The sequence below is a fragment of the Talpa occidentalis genome, unplaced genomic scaffold (assembly GCF_014898055.3).
Source record: "Talpa occidentalis isolate TD23 unplaced genomic scaffold, MPIMG_talOcc4v2.1, whole genome shotgun sequence".
NCBI lineage: Eukaryota > Metazoa > Chordata > Mammalia > Eulipotyphla > Talpidae > Talpa > Talpa occidentalis.
In genome coordinates, this window is record NW_026555331.1 from 9,609,258 (window position 1) to 9,627,220 (window position 17,963).

The 17,963-nt window shown below is 41.0% G+C and overlaps 1 protein-coding gene and 1 pseudogene across 6 annotated transcripts in view; both read left to right on the plus strand.

Moving 5' to 3' along the window:
• Positions 1–17,963, plus strand: part of ASAP1 (ArfGAP with SH3 domain, ankyrin repeat and PH domain 1) — a 284,215-nt gene that overhangs the window by 166,343 nt on the left and 99,909 nt on the right. For all 6 annotated transcript variants that reach the window (XM_054691980.1, XM_054691978.1, XM_054691982.1 and 3 more), the window contains one exon: positions 944–1,016. In XM_054691980.1, coding sequence (XP_054547955.1) covers positions 944–1,016 — 73 coding nt within the window. The remainder of the gene's footprint in view (positions 1–943; positions 1,017–17,963) is intronic.
• Positions 15,724–17,634, plus strand: LOC119230226 (peptidyl-prolyl cis-trans isomerase A-like; annotated as a pseudogene).

The window sequence follows — 17,963 nt, forward strand, 5'->3', positions numbered from 1 at the left end:
ACATTTAATGTTTTAAAATTTTATATATACAAGTTTATTGTTACTGCTTTTGTTGCTCATACCCTCCAAATCTTGACCACCATCGGGGATTCCCATTACCCTTAGGGAAGGTGGGGCTTGAAGTTATTTTAAGAAATTAAGCCAACATACATATGCATATCTCTGTTGAACAGACCCCATTTTAAACTGGCTTTTGAGCCATAATACACAAATAGAAAGAGCGCATATTCTAAGTGCACCGTTCAGAGTTTTCACAAACAAGACAATTGTCTATCCAAACTTGGAGTACGAATCAACAGTGACAGCCCCTGGGAGTCCCCTACTTCAGCACCAGTGGGTTGCTGTAGATGAGTTGATTCATTTGAAAAAAAAAAAAAAATTTAAAAGCATTAGCAGCATCACGGTAGCACTTTCATACTGTGCTTTTTAAATAACATTTTTAGATTTTAAAATACAGCTGGCATTATGTCAGGATGTTTTGTTGTTGTCCTTGCTGTTTGACGCTAAAAGGAATCCTTGAATTTAAAAGGGCTGTGAAGAGCTCTTCAAGTCACTCCTATTACTCCACTGAAATGCTTTCTTTTAGGTGACATTATCCTCAAGTGATAGGTGTGGCCAGTCGTCTGGGTGGGTGTCCGGTGCTCCCTTCCCAGCGTGCGAACTCAGAAAGAAGGAAAGGAACCTGACAGTTTCCCGGGTGCTCAGGCACAGTTAGCGTGTTGCTGACTCCCGCTTTGACCCTTCACTCAGCACTGCGCTTCTTTGCACAACTCCACACTGTTCCCAAAACACAACCACTCAACCCTGCGTGCCTCCAGTCTCTCTGATACCTCAGTTTGCTGTTTCTGTGATACTCGGCTAAAGAAATGCAGGAGCAAGTGATTTTTTCTTATTGTTTAAATCTACCAGTTTCCAACATCTGTTTCCCTGTTTTCTCTTTCAGGCTCTAGACCAAGATAGAACAGCCTTACAAAAAGTGAAGAAGTCTGTCAAAGCAATATATAATTCCGGTCAAGGTGAGTGCTTGCCAAGGCAGATACATGAGTTACATATGAAGGCTGCAGGCTTTTCTCTGCTTATGTAAGATGCTAAGTTTATAAAAGACTTGATGCAAATGGAAAAATAGGCATGTCAAAGAAATGCCATTTTTCTGTTCCTGTTTCCAAAATAAGGAGAAAACATCAGTTATAGCAGGTTTTATTATACATTTACAAGTTCACTGTAGTTATAGGTGATAAACAACCGATTTAAAACGTCTGTAATTGGTCCATCTGTAATTCTGTGACCTCAGTTAAATACATGAGGACCTGGTCCTTCTGAAGTGCATCTGTACGCACTGGAAATCCATGCTGGTCATAGGCATGAGGGAAAGGTTAACCTTGGACTTGACACACCTGCCAACTTTTCTCGTGGCTGCAGGGTGCCAGGTAACCTGCCCAACTAAATGTTTTACACTTGGTACAGTGACTTTGTCATCTTGGAGACAAAAGTATGTTGTCCATGGAAAAGAAGAAACAAACTGAATTAAGATAAACAGTGGGTAACCACAGAAATGGTATTATAGTTCCAGCACCTCAGGGGGAAGAGTTGTTGGAGATGGCTTTCCAGGGCTCTGACTCACCTCTTTTGTTATCACTGTTGCAGTCAGCTCGCTTAGGCTGAGTCATGTCTCCACAAAACTAATTGTCTATAACCTAAGAGAAAACCTGGGAGGGAAAGCAACAGAATAGAATGGAAAGGGCATAGGCTTTGAGGTTGGAGCGATGCTATTTGCATCCTTGCTCTGCCCTTTCGTTTGATTGAACTGGTTGCCTCACTCTTTGAACCAGCCTCCATTTTCTCCTATAAAATGGTGATCGTGGTACAGTAGTAAGAGATTTAATGAGCTAATAACTCTTAAGGGCCTACCACTTAATGGAAGTTCAGTAAATGCTGTAAATGTATTTTTCATATAAATTTTATATCCTGTTTATATATACATGGATAATTGTCTTGAAATAATAGAGTTGAAAGGAACATTGAATAAGACAAACTTCAACCCTCAGATCCTTTATCAGAATAATCACTGGTCTCATTGCTAAACTGGAAACCTAATAGTTTCTGGTCCTCATTAGAGCCCCCAAGCGTAAGACACTCTATAGTCTTCATTGTTGACACATTGTGTACCCTGGTTCCTTGGTACCTCTCTCCCATATCCAGTAAACACGAACTTCTAATCAAGGAAGGTAGATGAGGGTTGTCAGGTACGTAGCACTCACTGCGAGTGTTGTTCTCAGTCTTGGTCTGAATTGTGTACCCAATTTATAACTTGTGCCTCAGCTTCATTTTAAGAAGACTCCAACCTTGTGATAGGTCCATGTAGGTGTCAGCTCTTTGAGGTGGAGAATGGGGAAAATAGATAGGAGGTGATCCGAGGAGGCTTCTGAGGAACAGTTACTATTCTAGTGCTTGATTTTGAGGGTGATGCATAGTTAAGTCTACATTTTTGACAATTCATCAGCTATTACACTTAGGATTTGTATACTTTTCCAAGCATTTTATATGTTGTGTATACCAATAAAAGTATATTTAAAATTTATGTATAAGTAGGTTCATTGAAACATTGTCATTTGAAAAAAAGGTGGGGGGAATGGGGATTTGTTGAGCAGTAATGTAGCCATATGATAACACAGTACATCACCTTTATAAAAAAAGGGATTTAAAAATGGGATTTTTGAGCTATGTTTGAATCCTAGCTTTGTCTCTCCTTGTTGAAATAGATAAATTATTTAACTTTAATGTATCTTTAATTGCTTCACCATAAAATGAGAAGAAAATATCTGATTTACAGAGTAACATGTGGACAAAATGAGGTGTGGCATTTATCAGACCCTGACACAATGCCTGCCACTCAGCAGGGCCAAGCACACAGTACAGGGGACAGTGGCAGCTCCTGAACAGCATGGGTGCCTTCTCCTTACTAATTCATCCTTCTGCAAATGACACGACCAGCCAGGCTTAATGAGCCGTTATCTGCCGCTGGGCTAGGTGTCAGTTCCCCATGATGTTTATGCTGAGGCTCCGGCCCTGATCCTCCTAGCAAGCCCTGCTTGCTCTGCAGGGCCCCATGTGGCTCCCAGTATTTCCAAGTGTTCTCCTTGCTCAAGACACATTTCTTCCTTTGTCACCATCACTTGGCGCTCACACAGGCTTTTACTTGGTGGGGACACATCTTGTCTTACTCTGAAGACTCTCCTTGGTAACAGCCGTCCTGGATGTGGCAGGAGAGAGAGGTGGCCCCTGCATTTGTAAAGTGGGGCGTTCAAAGGGGGAATGCAGAGCTGGGCTGCCATTTCCTCCACCAGATTGTACTAGTCTGTGTGTAGAGGCCATGGCTGGCTGAGCATTGAACTCCCTTGCCTGGATTGAGGGTTCTGTGTACTTCCCCCTACATCTGTGCTATTTGTAGAGTAGCTAGAGTAGCTTCTAGGCACATAAACTTCAAATTTAAATTAATAAAGACAAAATTTTAAATTCAGGCCCTCGGTTACAATAGGCATATTTTGAGTGCTCAGTAGTCACTTCTGACGAGTGGCTCCAGTGCTGGGCAGTGCAGACACGCGCATCCCCACCGCTGCAGGAGTCTGCTGCTGCTGTAGGGAGGCACATGCCCCACGGGGAGTTCTCACTTCATACCAGTAGGTTCTTGTGACTTTAAGTGAAGTGGAGTAAAATCAAACCAGGTGCTTGTAGAGCGAGTGCTCGCTCAGGCAGCAAGTATACTAAAATCGAATCATGTCATTTTGTTCAGCAATGGCTCAGATTTGGGAGCGGGACAGAATGAGGCTGGTCTCAAACCATTTTATTGAGGGGCTTCCAGGGAGGATTGGGAGGGAAGGAGGACAAGATTCCACATCCTGGGACTAGTCACGATCTCCTCAGCTTTACAGTCGTAGACACTGAAATAATTTTTTTCTCATCTAGGTTATAATGAAGTGATAGTGTTCCAGGAACTGCTGTGCTATGGGTTTTGACTGGTCTCTTGCATTAGACCAGTGAGTCTTAACCCTGGTTGTTAGAATCACCTAAACAATCTTAAAACACAAAACAGGGGTGCCACCCTTTAGGAAGTGATCCAAAGTAGGGCCCAGGTATTGGGATTAAAGTAAAATTTCTCCCCAGCTGATCTTAATGTGCCACTGAAATGGCGAACTGCTGTCCGGCCTAAACTCCTTGATGAGGGTGACTACTGAGTCATTTTTCTTTGTGGTGCCTTTGTCAGCGTAGTTTATTAGTTCAGCAAAAACTTTTTGAGCACCTAATATTAGCTACTGTTGGGCATTAATTTGTGTTGGACAAATCAAACACAGTATTTGTCTCCATGAATTTTGCAGTCCCGTGGGAGAGAGATGTTAATCAGATGATCAAACCAGAAATAAAATTCAAAACTGGCAAGTGCTATAGAGGAGAACTTGCAAAGAGGAAAGTAACAAGGGGGATCTGATCCAGACTGAGCAGGGGGCTACAGGGTCTGTCCCTCAGAGGATGTGACAGTCCTCGGTGTCCATGCTGTACCCGGCTATGGCCCCAGACTTGCCTCCATTTTATAGATAATGAAGTGGTAGCTTGAAGAACCAGGCTAAGCAGTGCGAGTTGCGCATCTAGCCGGGAATGGAGCAAGAACTGGACAGCCGCTCTGCACTTGCCTCTGCACGCGCCGGGGCTCACCAAGTGTGGCATGAATGCTGCAGGTCACCGGGTGACCCCTGGGAAGCTCTTCTCAAGTGGCTGCTAAATATTCATAATAGTGAATGTCTGTGGCTGAATCGATGCAGTGGAACCTCCCAACAATGTAATCCCAGGGATGGCTTTGGTGGTTCTTGCCACATGAGGGGCCACATGAGGAATATTTTTGCTCATGGCTTAGAAATGGGGATGAACTCAAATCTCACAGGCTTTTGGGGTCTGATGGGGGCTCTTTAGGCCCCAAAGAGTATAGCATCCCTGGTTTTTGGTCAGCTTGTGGGGGGCAGCACCAACATTTAATTCTTAAAAAGGACCTAGATGAGTAAACCAGTGGCGTGGCATGTCTTTCCATGAGACATGCTCAGTGGAATCCACACTATTCCCAGCCAAGGGCTTCTGGCCTCATCCAAAGAAGCCACAGGAGGCTGAAGCCTGGTGTCTATTTCCCAATGTGTTTTTCATAATTCTCTTGTTTTCTCACAGTGCTTAAGTGACATGAAACCCATCCGATGATACTCTTTAAAAATTTAAGACACATTTCTATACTTCTGGTTTGAAATTAACCAACCTCCCCATCCCCCAAAGTGATTTTTTAAAAGATTATTTATTTATTTATGCACACAAGAACTGGGGTATAGGCCAGAGGTATGGGGTAGGGGGTGAGAGGGTTCACTAAAGACAGAGTGGGGAACAGAACAGGTGGATCTGCTGATATACACTGCTGAGGGGAGCAGTGGATGACACAGGAGAGGCCTGCTGCACCATATGGGTCAGCTCCCTGGCCCACTGGGGATCGAACTCAGGCTGTAGTGGCTGGCAATAGCTTGATAGTGCTGAAACTTAACCCCTGTGTCACCAGGGAGGCCCGTAAAAGATGGTTGAGAACAGTAAAGGGTCTAATTTTTACCCCCAGACTTTTTCAGTATTAATTCATAAGCAACACAGTAATCAACATTTTATTGAAAAACCAAATTATCTCTCTGCAAGACCTTTAGTTTGAAAATTATGTTGGGAATTTTTTTCTTTCTCTTACTTGTCCCTGCTTTGTATGAGGACATTTTCAAAACAGAATACTAAATTCTGTGAACTGCTGGCATCAAGGGGAAAATTTCAGGCCGTTCAGTTTCCCTAGGCTGCATATATGTTTTGAAGTCGCTATTACAATAATCTGTGAGATATATTGCCTCAGTGTATGTGTGTCCCCTCTCCTTTGCTCTCAGCCCCCACTCCCTTCCCCTAATATATGTTTAAAATAGCTAGTAGTTCTTAGACATTGTGGAAGTTGTCACATATGTTGCAGTTCTTGACACTTTTTCTTTCAAAAGATAGAGCCTGATTCTCTTCTTCTTGAATGCGTGCCAGGCTTAGTCACTCTCTTCTCATGAACAGATTATAATAGTTCTGAAGCCATGTGATTCCCAAGGCCCGTTCATAAAGGAAGTAGCTTCCACTTGGTTTGGGAGGAAGCCGCCACCATGTTGTGAGGACCCTCAACCAGCCCCGTGGAGAGAGATGTCCCGTCAAAAGCCACCACTAAAGCAAATCTGCCAGCCCATCACACCCCTGTGACTGCAGTGCTGGCTGACATCTTGGCCTCAGCCTTGTGAAACCCTGGGCCAGACATTTGAAGTGCAGACCATAGGACTCCAGCTTTGCAAGCGCGGACGTGGGTGCAGATAGTAGACCCAGTGTAAGTCAGGTGTGTCTTTTGAGGAAGAAGAGCTTACTCTGCTGCCAAAAACCAAAGTGATCACTCTATACTACAATGGAAGAGTCATGTGATTCACAGTAGGCAGAGGTCTATCAAGTTTGTTGTATCAAATGATGTAGTTGAGTTTAATTTGTTTATCTTTTTGAACAGATACAATGTCGTTACCTAAAATACCCCTACATACTTTGCCTTGAAAGGGAAGATCCAAAATATTCCTACTAATATATCTTTTTCTGTGACTTTATATGAATATATTTTACATATATGTATTTGTACAAATCAAAATGTATTTTATTATTTTTATAGGGTGGCTTCTTTAAAATCTATACCAGGATATACTTGGAACAAAGTCTAGCTTTTTGGTAACACATAGTGCCCTCTAGAAATCTATAACATTGATAATTTGGAAGTTGGAACTCGTAAATCTTTTAATTTTAGTGAACAAAAAGATAACATTGGTGTGTAAGTTGATGACAAGCATATGATATGGAAGTCTTATTCCAAAATACAGCTAGATTGTCCTAAGCAGATTCACTGCTTTATCACTTAGAGAGCAAGCACTTAGCTTTTGCTCATGGCCTCCATTCCCCCCCACCTCCTTTTTTTCTGCTAGCGTTATGTAGTTAATACTTTTTTGTGAGAACATTTGTGTTTTTTAATGCAGAATTTATGTGTAATACTCACCCCAAATTTTCATTTTGTTAATTTGTCTGTTTTCAAAATAGCCCGTAGCATATGATGAAATCTAAGATTTTAAAGGTAAATGGTAAATTCATCAGTGGATAGGAAGTAAGTGTTTTTGTATCTAAGCAACTTCATTTTAGCTACTTTTTTAGTTCATGCTTTCTCAAATTTGGAAGTCTAGTGTGAAGTGAATTGTAACTAGAGTAGGTAATTAGGTTTGGTGCCTTATATGATGTGTGTTGGTTATTTTTATTCTTGTGACTATCTTGGGGAGAAAAAAATTTTCTTAATAGGAGTAGATAAGAGAAAACATAGATTAGGATCTTAATAGAAGATGAAAGAGGAAAATGTCAAGAGGTATACAAAGAACCACTGGTCTGTGTTTAGAAAATTTTCTTTTTGCTGATTTCCAAGTTTGCTGGTGGTAATTCTGATTTTTTAAAAATCTTTCTGAATTGAACGTGTTATAAAAACAATAATTCCAAGCTTGCTAAAAGAAGATTTTAGATAGAAAGCCTGTTGGTGGTGGTGATTTGAACAAAATCTAAACAGTAATTAGGGCCTTTGAGGTATCTTGGATTCTTGTGAGTCCCTCGTTAGTTCTTAAGAGGTGAAAACAAATTGATATCATGAGTTCTTCAGAGGGGTCAAGGAAAGAGACTTTTTCCAAAAGGGACTATAGGATGACTCCTCAGATTACATGGGGATAAAATTATAGTACTTTAAAAGAACATCCTTAGAAAATTGAAGTCTCTTTCCAGAATAATCTTTTAAGTCCAGACTCTTTGGGGAGTTCCAATTTTGTCTTTAAGCCATTGACTCAAATATTTTGTGACTTGAAGTCAGAAGCTTTCTGTCATGTGTGCTAAAATCATCAGCGGACTTAGTGTGGGTGTGTGAGAGGAAGAGAGAGAACCACTGTGTGTTAACGACCTCAAACTATGCCTTTTTATTTTGCTGACTGTGGGATGAGTACTCTGAATTTTGAGAGAAGGTTTTTGAAATGATGCATGCATGCATCTAATGGGATCATATATAGTGAGAAATCAACTTATTTTAAATAAAATGGGAGCACTCATTACCCACAGTCGTGTGGGATTTTTATGTATTTATTTATTTAGTCTTTTTAATGACTGAAACAAAACAGCTCAATCACACCATCTGGAAGAACCATTTGTTCTTGCTAGTCTTGTACCTCTCCTCGAACTTGACTTTGGCCTCTCACCAGGCCTTGCATTTAAGAGCAGGACCTCTGAAGACATCCTTGCGGGAGGACAGTTTTGGCCAAGGACCTGTCTCCAGAGAGCCTCGTGGGTATGAGGTAATTGTAGTTTTATAAACTTCACAAAAGAATTCATGTTTGACCGTGTAGCAGTTTTCTTCTTGCCTGTGGCAGCTGTCACTTTTTGGGGTAGTGATCAATTCCAACCACCAGAGCGTGGCCGCAGGGGCAGTCTGAGGCGTCCTTACTAGTGTTCTTCACAGTGACCGTACCTACAGCAGAAAGAAAGGACAGTTTGTATTTTTTTTAAGCCTCAACATATACAAAAATAATCTGTTAAAGGGACTATACAAACATGTTTCCTTGCTTTAAAGGTCTAATTTTGGTAGAAATAGTGAAATTTTAGTAAACTATAGCCGACATTTGTTTAGTGCCTACTCTGTATATACATACATGATGCCAGTTAATCTTCTCAACAGATATATTTGTTTGCATTTGGGGGTAAAGGAACCTGGTTTAAATTGCTTACACTGCCAGTAAGTAGCTGCAAGGTTTGAAACTGTTCTTTATGACTCCAGAGCTTCTAATTAAAGGCTGAGTAATCATCAGTGGTGATTATTGTAATGACAATTAATTGCAGAGATGTAATCAAAATATATAGGGAGTGGGGGGAAGGCTAGTAATTCTTCAAATTATTTATTCCTAAGTTTACATACTTATTCTTACATTCACTTTTCATTCTGGATCTCCAGGTACATTGTATTTAGACTGCTGATATCCCACATCTCATAAGAATTTTAGTCTTTAAAACTCTTTGTACTTCAGTTTGAATAGTTTTTACTTACCTGTATTCAAGTTTTCTGTTCTGCAGTATCTAGTCTGTTGTTAGTCTCATCTGATTAATTTCAGATCCTGTATGTTTTAGTTCTTAGATTTCCATTTGGTCCTTTTTTAAAAAACAATTCATCTTTTTATCCATTTTACCCAATCTTGTATATATTTTAATACACTTGAAATATTTATCTTGAAGTTGTTGTATATTAAATCATCAATTCTGTTTTTCTTGAGTTTTTTTATTTTGATTTTTTTTACTTCTCCCCCCCACCCATGTGCGTCTAGTAATTTCTGTTTGCGTGGTAGACATTATACATTATATGTTGTGGAGTCTGAATTCTGCTGTCTTCCTGTGAAGCATTATATGGCATGATCACCATCTCTTTGATCATATAAAAGATTTTCTCAGGGTGAGTTTATGTTAGTTCTGCTGGTAGTTATAGGATATAGACCATAGTCCTTTAATACATCCCATACATATAAGGCATGAGTCTGTAGTTTCAGCCCAGAGTGTTTTCCCAAACTCTGCTAACTTTGTGGGATTTGAATTCCAAACTCTCTCCTTAGCGATGGGAAGGTGCTGAAATGCTTCAGCTCTTTAGATGTGGTTTTCTGCTGGACTCCTTAAAATGTCATCCATACATGCAGGGTTCACAGTCAGCCAAGGATTTGAAGGGGTATAGAGATAGATTTGAGGCCTCACCTTTTGGTGACGTCAATTTCCAGCTTCTAACGCAGTGGCAAACTCTGACCTCAGCTCAGTAAGTGCTACTTTCTGTTTGAGTCCTCTTCTTGCCTAGCATGGACTGATGTCTGCCCTTATGAGAAAAGCCCAAGTAAGCCTGGACTTCCCCAGTTGGGTCCATTCCTTGAAAGATAAGTTCCCCTCCTGATTCTGCTTGGTTTTGTTTGCTCTCTAGTGGATCAAACAAGTTTTTTCCTTATTTTTCAATATTTTGTCCATCCTTTGTTGTTGATAGGATGTCTTCAGTTCAGGTTAGTGGGTCACAAATACTTGACATGGGAAATTTTTATGGAACACAGAAAACTATTAAGTACCATAAAGATGACTAGCTAGCAGAATGAGCAAGATAAGCAACATTGTAAAAGAAAATGCATTTGCCTTATTTACAGTGACACTTCTGAGAAGTTTTTAGGTTAGATTTTAAAGTTTGCATGTATGAGAAGTAACACATGGAGTCAAATAACCCTTGAAAATCTTTGGGTGGCCTATAAAGTACACTTAAAATAAAACTCATTTTGGTGTTTTTACGAAGTATTGGTATTCCTTTAGGAGCCCTGTTGTTTCTCACTCTCACACGCTCTCTCTCCCCCACCTCCCGTTCCTTTCTCTCTCTCTTTCTCTCTCTGCCACTCACCCTTAGCCCAAAGAGAAGCCCCTTGTGAGTAGCTGATTAGTAGACATTGGCCCATCTCTTCTACAACCCCTCCCACAGCTCACTGAGTGGTGCAGGATACCCAGTCATTCTTGTTCTCTCCCTCCTCTTCCTCCTTCCCACTCTTTCTTTCACTCTCATTTAAGTTAAATCTCATCAGTTAAGGCATAGATGTGTGACACCATTGTGGTTTTTGATCCTTCTCAACTAATCCTTTTACTGTTGACATGAAGACCCAGACTAGTCACTGTAATTTTACTTAAAGACCACCCTTTTGCCTTGAACAAACCCTTCTTGACAATTCAAGATTATGTGGGCTGCAGTCCAAATTACATTTTGACTACACTCTTGCTTGGTTTGTGTATCACCAAACTAGCATTGTTTTTTGCTTACATTGTAGCAGAGAATCTGGAGTAATGCCATCATCTTTGGTTTTATTTCTGAGTATGGTATTCTCCCTGGACTTGGTTAAATCCTCCCTCTCCTGTGCTTTCCTGACCACATGGAGTGTCACATGTGAAGCAAATCTGTTACAGTTTCTCACACAAGTCACCATCTTAAGGCAGCCATGCCCTGTGATAACCTCTGGAAAGTAGTCATGCATGCGTGAAATTGTGGTTTGGATGTAGATGTGAGTTTTAAAGTGTCAATTTCTAGTTCTGGAAGGATTCTCTAGTTGAGTCTTTACAAAAAGATAACTACTTACTGATTTTTCTCATGCCCTGTTTGGGTGTGGAAGTCAAGCTATTGATTGTGAAGTGTTTTTCATTGACAATCGATGCTGTGAGACAAACTGATTGGGCTTGAGAGAGGATGACTTTGCATGGTGAGTCTGTCTCTTACATTCTCAGACAACAGAAGGATAGCCTCAGATCTGCCATAGCTTAGATGATGGGTCAAGCATTATTTTTTCTTTATGGAGAGCTACAGAGGGCTTCGACTGTGAAACACTTGGGGTTGGGCTTTATTTTTTGTTTTAATGGAATTTTCTATTTTTCCTCATTGCCTATTAACATGTTTGCTATAGAAAATTCAGATGAGCCAGAAGACTACTAATCGGCCATACTTCTTTCTTGAGCTTGTTTTGTGTGTGTGTTTGTGTGTGTGTATGTGTGTGTGTTCTGAAATACAGGTGCACACACTTAGGGACACCCCATCACATTTATAACTCTGTGGCCTTCATTCCCTTGCTTGACCACACAGAGGGTGATATAGAAATTCTGAGGTAGAGAGACCTGTCATGTTTGCGGGTGCTTTTTGTTGTTTACACAGTGAGGAGTAGGGGATGCCTGCTGAAAGGCAGGGGATCTCAGGCAAGAGACACAAGTGCCTGCTGCTCTGTCTAGAAGTAGCTGGGTGTTTCCCAGCAAGGCCCTTCATTTCTCAGTACTTCGGTTGTACTGTCTATGAAACAAATAAGCATCCCTACCCTGTCTATTTATGAAACAGGCAGTGATTATGATGAGTTAAAGATTCTTTTACAACCCAAAATGTACTAGTATATAATAAATGCATCACAGATATCTATATATGTAGCATTAGTGCTAATTAAATCATTAAATAAATAAGCACTGATTGGAAATGTATGCTTTAAAATGTTTTGCTGACAAGGATGTATGATCAAAATAGTCTAAACAACAGTCTAAAGCAATTTTTCCCGAACCATGTCCTCTCCTGGGACCTCTTATCATCCACCAGGACAAGAACCCAGAGAGGTTTTATTTATTCTCAAATTGTTTTCCACATAATTTATAAATCAAGAAGCTAAAGCTCAGAAGGACTAACCTTTGTTTTCCAGTTTGGGTGTTGGATGAAACGTTGTGAACTAATAGTGAAAATGGGGGTCATGTTTTCAATTACACCTGTTTATAAGGCCTGCCTCCATGGCATGATGATGGGTAGGCATTCTGTGTGAGGCTGGAGCAGGAGAAAATTGGTTGTCTCCTTTCTAGCTTTTCTTAAGCACCAGCTCTCAAAGCATTAAAATTACCTAGAGAACCATCAGCAATCCAAAGTGTGATGTGCATTTTATTTGGCAGTTAGGAAACCTGAGGATGGAGCCAGAAGAGAGAATATTTCTGCTTCTGCTGTAATGGAGCAGTGTTCAAGTGCTGTTTAAATGCTGAGTAATAGCCCTGTGGAACTCTGCAGGCATCTTTTCTCGGGGCTCTGGTAGTTAATGGATTTGTCAGTGCTGTCGAAATGGGAGCCTGCATGCTGAGTTTCCAGATAACACCCCAGGGGCTGGGGGAGATGCATGCAGAGGCCTGGCTAGAACTTGGCGAGAACAAATCCAAATTCAAAATGACCTTGAAAACTTAGAGGAATGAATCATCCAAAGTGGGATGGAAAAAGGCAATTTAAAAAATGTGCACAGGGCTTTTTGCCTCCAAGGATGTTGCTTTAATCTTAACAGTAGACCTGTGCAGTGAGTGGAGTGGAAAGAGATGAGAAACGGAGGCCTGGGAAGTGACTAATGTGCTCATAATCAAGTAAATGTTGTATTTAAACTAGTGAACATTACATCTAAGAAAATATAGAGCATGGACTCAGTCCAGCCCTCATCCCCGCATTGGCTTTGAAAAATTAAAACAGGTTGTTTTCAGGGTCACAGGATGGATGTTGCTGGTCTTATGGATTGGTGAAGCAGAAAAGATCTGAACCCTGATGTTACAATGAGTAGGAAAGTGAGTCAGTGCTTTTAAAACTTTCATCTTTCCAGTTTTAAACTAAATCCAGGAAGCTCTAGAGAGATGGGGGTCACCATATTGTGCCTCAATAACTCTGGCAACTCAAGCAAACACTTTCTTTACTTCTGGGTACTAGGTGGTGCTTTTCGGTATGCTGTTTGTTGCCTCTTACCTGGAATTTATCTTACCCTAAATCTACTTAACCAACTATTTATTCTTCAAGCTGCTCTCTGTTTCTTATAAAACCTAACTGCTCCATCCAAGTGTTGTCCATGTTTTAATTTATTTATTAGATACTGTGCCTAGGAAGACCATCTTAAGTAAACACTGTATTTTCATAGAGAGGAAAGAAAATAAAGTTGGAACTCGTCCTTGTGCCAGTGCTGATCAATTAAATACTTAAATATTAAAAAGAGAATAAAACTAAGTGGAAAGATTTGGTAACATATTTTAATAACACTAAAACCTTTTCTCATGGCATATAAATAAATTGCATTGGATTAAATATTTAAATGTTAAAAAAATGCTAAACTTTAGGAGGTTCAGGAATATAAGCAGGAAACTCTTTTGGGTAATTGTAGCAATATTTGACTACATTAAATGTAAGTTTCTTTGTGACAGTGGACACCATAGCAAAGTTAAAAGACAAATGGGAGAAAATATTTGCAATACAAATTGCTAGGGATTGCTGTCCCTTATGCAAGACAGTTTTATTACAAACTTAAGGGAAAAAGGCAAGCAATGGAGAACTAAGGCTAAGTGAGTAAACGGGCAGAAAATGCAATGGAGAATAAAATACAAAAAGACACTAACCCAGGCTTACTGTAATCAAGTTTTTCCACATCTGTAAGGCAAGAACAACAACAACAAAACCCACAGTGATCTGTCCGCAGGTGAGGCATGTGGAGAAATAGGCCTCACTGCCAGGATCTGAATTGCTACAGCCAACCTCTTTGGAAAGGAATATTGCAATATTAATTAAAATTTGAAATGTACACCTTTTACATTTACATTTTAAATTCCTCACAGTAGTTCTGCTTTTATGAATCTGGGTTTCCAGAGATAAGGTAACAGCTTGTAAGACCTTTTGTATAAGAATATTTATTGTAGCATTGTTTTGGGGGGAAGCAAAAAACTGGAAGTCTCTCAGTAGAGACATAGTTAAATAAATTGTAGTAGAGTTTATTATAGAATATAGTCACTTTTAAAGTAATTAAGTTGATTTACTAGTGTTGAATGTCTTGATCTTTATTCAGTAGGGAAGAAAATAAACCATAGAATCTCATATATAGTACCCTGCTTGACTTTTTTAACTAATTAAAGGGGGGGGGGGAATTCCTGTGTTTGTATGTATGTCTGTTTTGAGCATGGAGAACATTTTGCTGAGCTATAGCCTGGTTACTTATTGCTTATCTCAAGGAGATGACATTAGAAAAGAGGAAATAACTTTTTTGTTGATACATCGCTATAGTAGTAGAAGACTTCTTTTTTATATTTGTAAAAACAAACTGCATTACATTTTGGAAGTGTGATTAGTGCTACAAAGTCTGTATAAGATACTATAAAAGAACTTATCACTTACCCCTCTGTGCCAGAGCTATGATTTATGACACAGATTTCAGAGTTTTATTATTGTCGTTGTAGCTCATTGTATTTTACATGTGACGACCCATGCTAAATGGTTTTTGAGGAAAAGAAAAAGACTTAATCTAGGAGAATTCTCTAAATGCAGTGAGTATTTACTGAGCACTGACTCTTTGCCTGACCCAACAGTGGGTACACAATAGCCTCTCAGGTGACACTGGGAACCTAGGCCTTGTAAGAGGCTGAGAGGATAGTAAATGACAAACTTGCCTGGGAGGTTACACTTCTTTTTGACCTTGTAAGAAGCAGACTAAGATGTGAATTTGTTTTGGAGAGTGGTGGGCTGAGGTGGTGGACTAGCTTCTGTGACTATAGTATGATAATGCATGTGTCCAAGCTGTCCGCCAGCAGGTTCTTCTTAGCTCATGAAGAGAAAATGATAACCACAAGTTGCTCTGGAGTCTTGGCACAGGAGATAACTTGCATAAAGACCCTGGAGAGAAGCTAGGCTCCCAGGAAGGAGTTTAGGAAGCTATGTTGCAGTGAGGGTTGGTACCTCAGATTTCACTGGGTGATTATAGACTGTTGTCATCCATTTTACTTAGTAACCCTATCAAACAGGTATCAGTGAAGTTAAGAAAGCAGAGTCAGAGATGATACATACACACTGTACTAGGTCAGCAGCCTGTACTGGAAGATCTAGAGTTGGGTCCATGGTTGTCTTTTGTATCCTGGAGCCACCCTCCTTCCCCTATACCATATTACTTAGATTATATCTGTATGTCCATTAACATGACAACTTCAACCTGTGGTCTCAGGGTGATTGGTAAAGGTAAAGATCTTTTTAGCACCTTGCAGACGCCACCACCATCAGACATGCGCGTCAGGCATCCAGGTAAACCCTGCTCTCCGACGCTGCTGTAAACAGCAAGCCCTTGGCTGCATCCCCTTTAAGCTGTTTGTAGAGTTCAAAGACAGCAGAAAACTTTCGTGCGCTGAACCCTGGAGAGAAAGGACTTGGTTATAAAGCTCCCTGCTTTCACAGAATTATTCCAGGATTTCTGTGCCCAGGCGGTGACTTCACACGTTAGGAGGGCATTGGTGGGGGCAAGTCCACCTGTGGGGGGAAATCTGATGATAAGAATTTCATCCTGAAATATACAGGTCCCTGAATCTTGTCCATGGCAAATGCTGGACCAAAACACCAATGGTTCCCAGTTCTTCATCTGCACAGCCAAGACTGGGTAGTTGGCTGGAAAGCATGTGGTCTTTGGCAGGATGAAGGAGGGCATGGCTATTGTGGAAGCCTTGGAGACTCTGGGTCCAGGAATGGAAGGCCAGCAGGAAGATCACCACTGATGACTGTGGGCACATCTAGTAAATTTGACTTGTGTTATGTCTTAACCACCAGGTCATTCCTTCTGTAGCTCAGGACAGCGTCCCTTTATCCCCATCTGCTTGAAATACCTTACAGTCTTCATGCTTTCCCTATGGCTCTTTGGGTTCCATGTTTTCCTTACCTACTTCCAAATCTAGACAAATTGCTGAGTTAAATTTATTATTATGAAATAAACAATAATGAAAGAGGTATTTTTAGAGTCTTGCCATCTACTTTACCACATTTCACATGGAAATCAAGGTCCAGAGAAATTAAATGCCTTTTCCATGCCTGTCAGGACCAGAACAGGATTCAAACCCAGGTCTCTGCAGCATTCAGGCCCGTGTCCTCCACCCAGTGATACCTCAGTGAACATTAGGTTGTGTGAAGCCAACGTTGGGGATGCTTTTTTTGGATAGATTTTTATGAGTGCCCCGCAGCCCTTGTACTCATGAAATAGAAATAACCCTTGTGGTTTCATAGTGTTCTCTGTCGTTGCTGTTGCTGCTGTTTTCCCAAAGAGCTTTCACATTAACTATGGTATCTTCATCTCTTAGCTGTCAGCCTCCAGGAGAAGACTGGGTAGGTATTATTAGAGGAAATTAAGGCCCCTGAGAGCCTTAGTCACCTGACCCAGGGTCACATGCTGGCCTTTGGAGCTAAGACCTGGATTTCAGGTCCCTCCGTCACTTGACATCTAGCTCAATTAGAAAAGTTCTAGTGGTTCCTGTACTTAACCAAGCACACTGGTTAACAGCAAAGGCTCTGCGGGTGGTGCCTGTCGGTTCAACTTACTAGCTGAGTGACCTTGGGCAGCTTGTAATCTCTCTGAGCCAGTTTCTCGTTTATGCAAAAGGGTCAGTAATAAGCAAGTTACTGTATTGAATGAGGTAATGCAGAAGAAATACTTAGCATAGTTCCTGGTGCATGAAGTAAACAAATTTTAACTGCAATTATTATAGCTATTGTAATTACTATGGGATAGGAGGTCTTACTCTCTTTTTGTGGGTGGAGGAGGGATGTTTATCATCGCACCTTTCATATGGTAGGTTTCAAACAGATGTGAGCAGTACATTTTGTGGTGTCCACGACCACCTTTCCTGGCTCAGTCAGTGGAAAGGATGGGATTTGGAGTTGAATGAAGCTGAGTTCTAATTTGACTTCCCAACTAAGTTTCACCTTTCTTTGGCATAAAACAGTAGCCTGGACGGAGGTGTGGGGTAGTCACTGTGGCGGGGCCTGCTGTAGTCCGTGCTCAGTAAGCTGCGGCCATAATCACAGCTGTGGCGGAGAACCGGAGGTTGACTTGGCAGCCAGTCTCAAGGTTTTGTGAAAGTCTCCCAGTTTGGTGAGACCTGACACAAGGTGACAGGCCTGTTTAATCGTTGCTATAATTTTGAAGATTCTTACACCAGTACTTTTTTTTTTTTTAAGATTTATTTTGTTTATACAAGCACTGGGTACAGTCAGAAGCATGGGAGGGCGAGGGAATTCACCAGAGCCAGAGCGGGGAGCAGAACAGGCAGACTGATGAAATACACTGCTGAGGGGAGCAGCAGGTGAGACAGGAGAGGTCTGTGCGCCATGTGGGACCCTCGCCCAGCTGCCAGAGATCAAACCAGCACTGTGGTGGCTGCGGGCAGCTTCGCAACCCAGCGCTCAACCGCTGCGCCACCGGAGAGGCCCAACACCAGTACTTTTAAAGGGTATTGACTTTTACTGTACTCCCCTGGTGCTT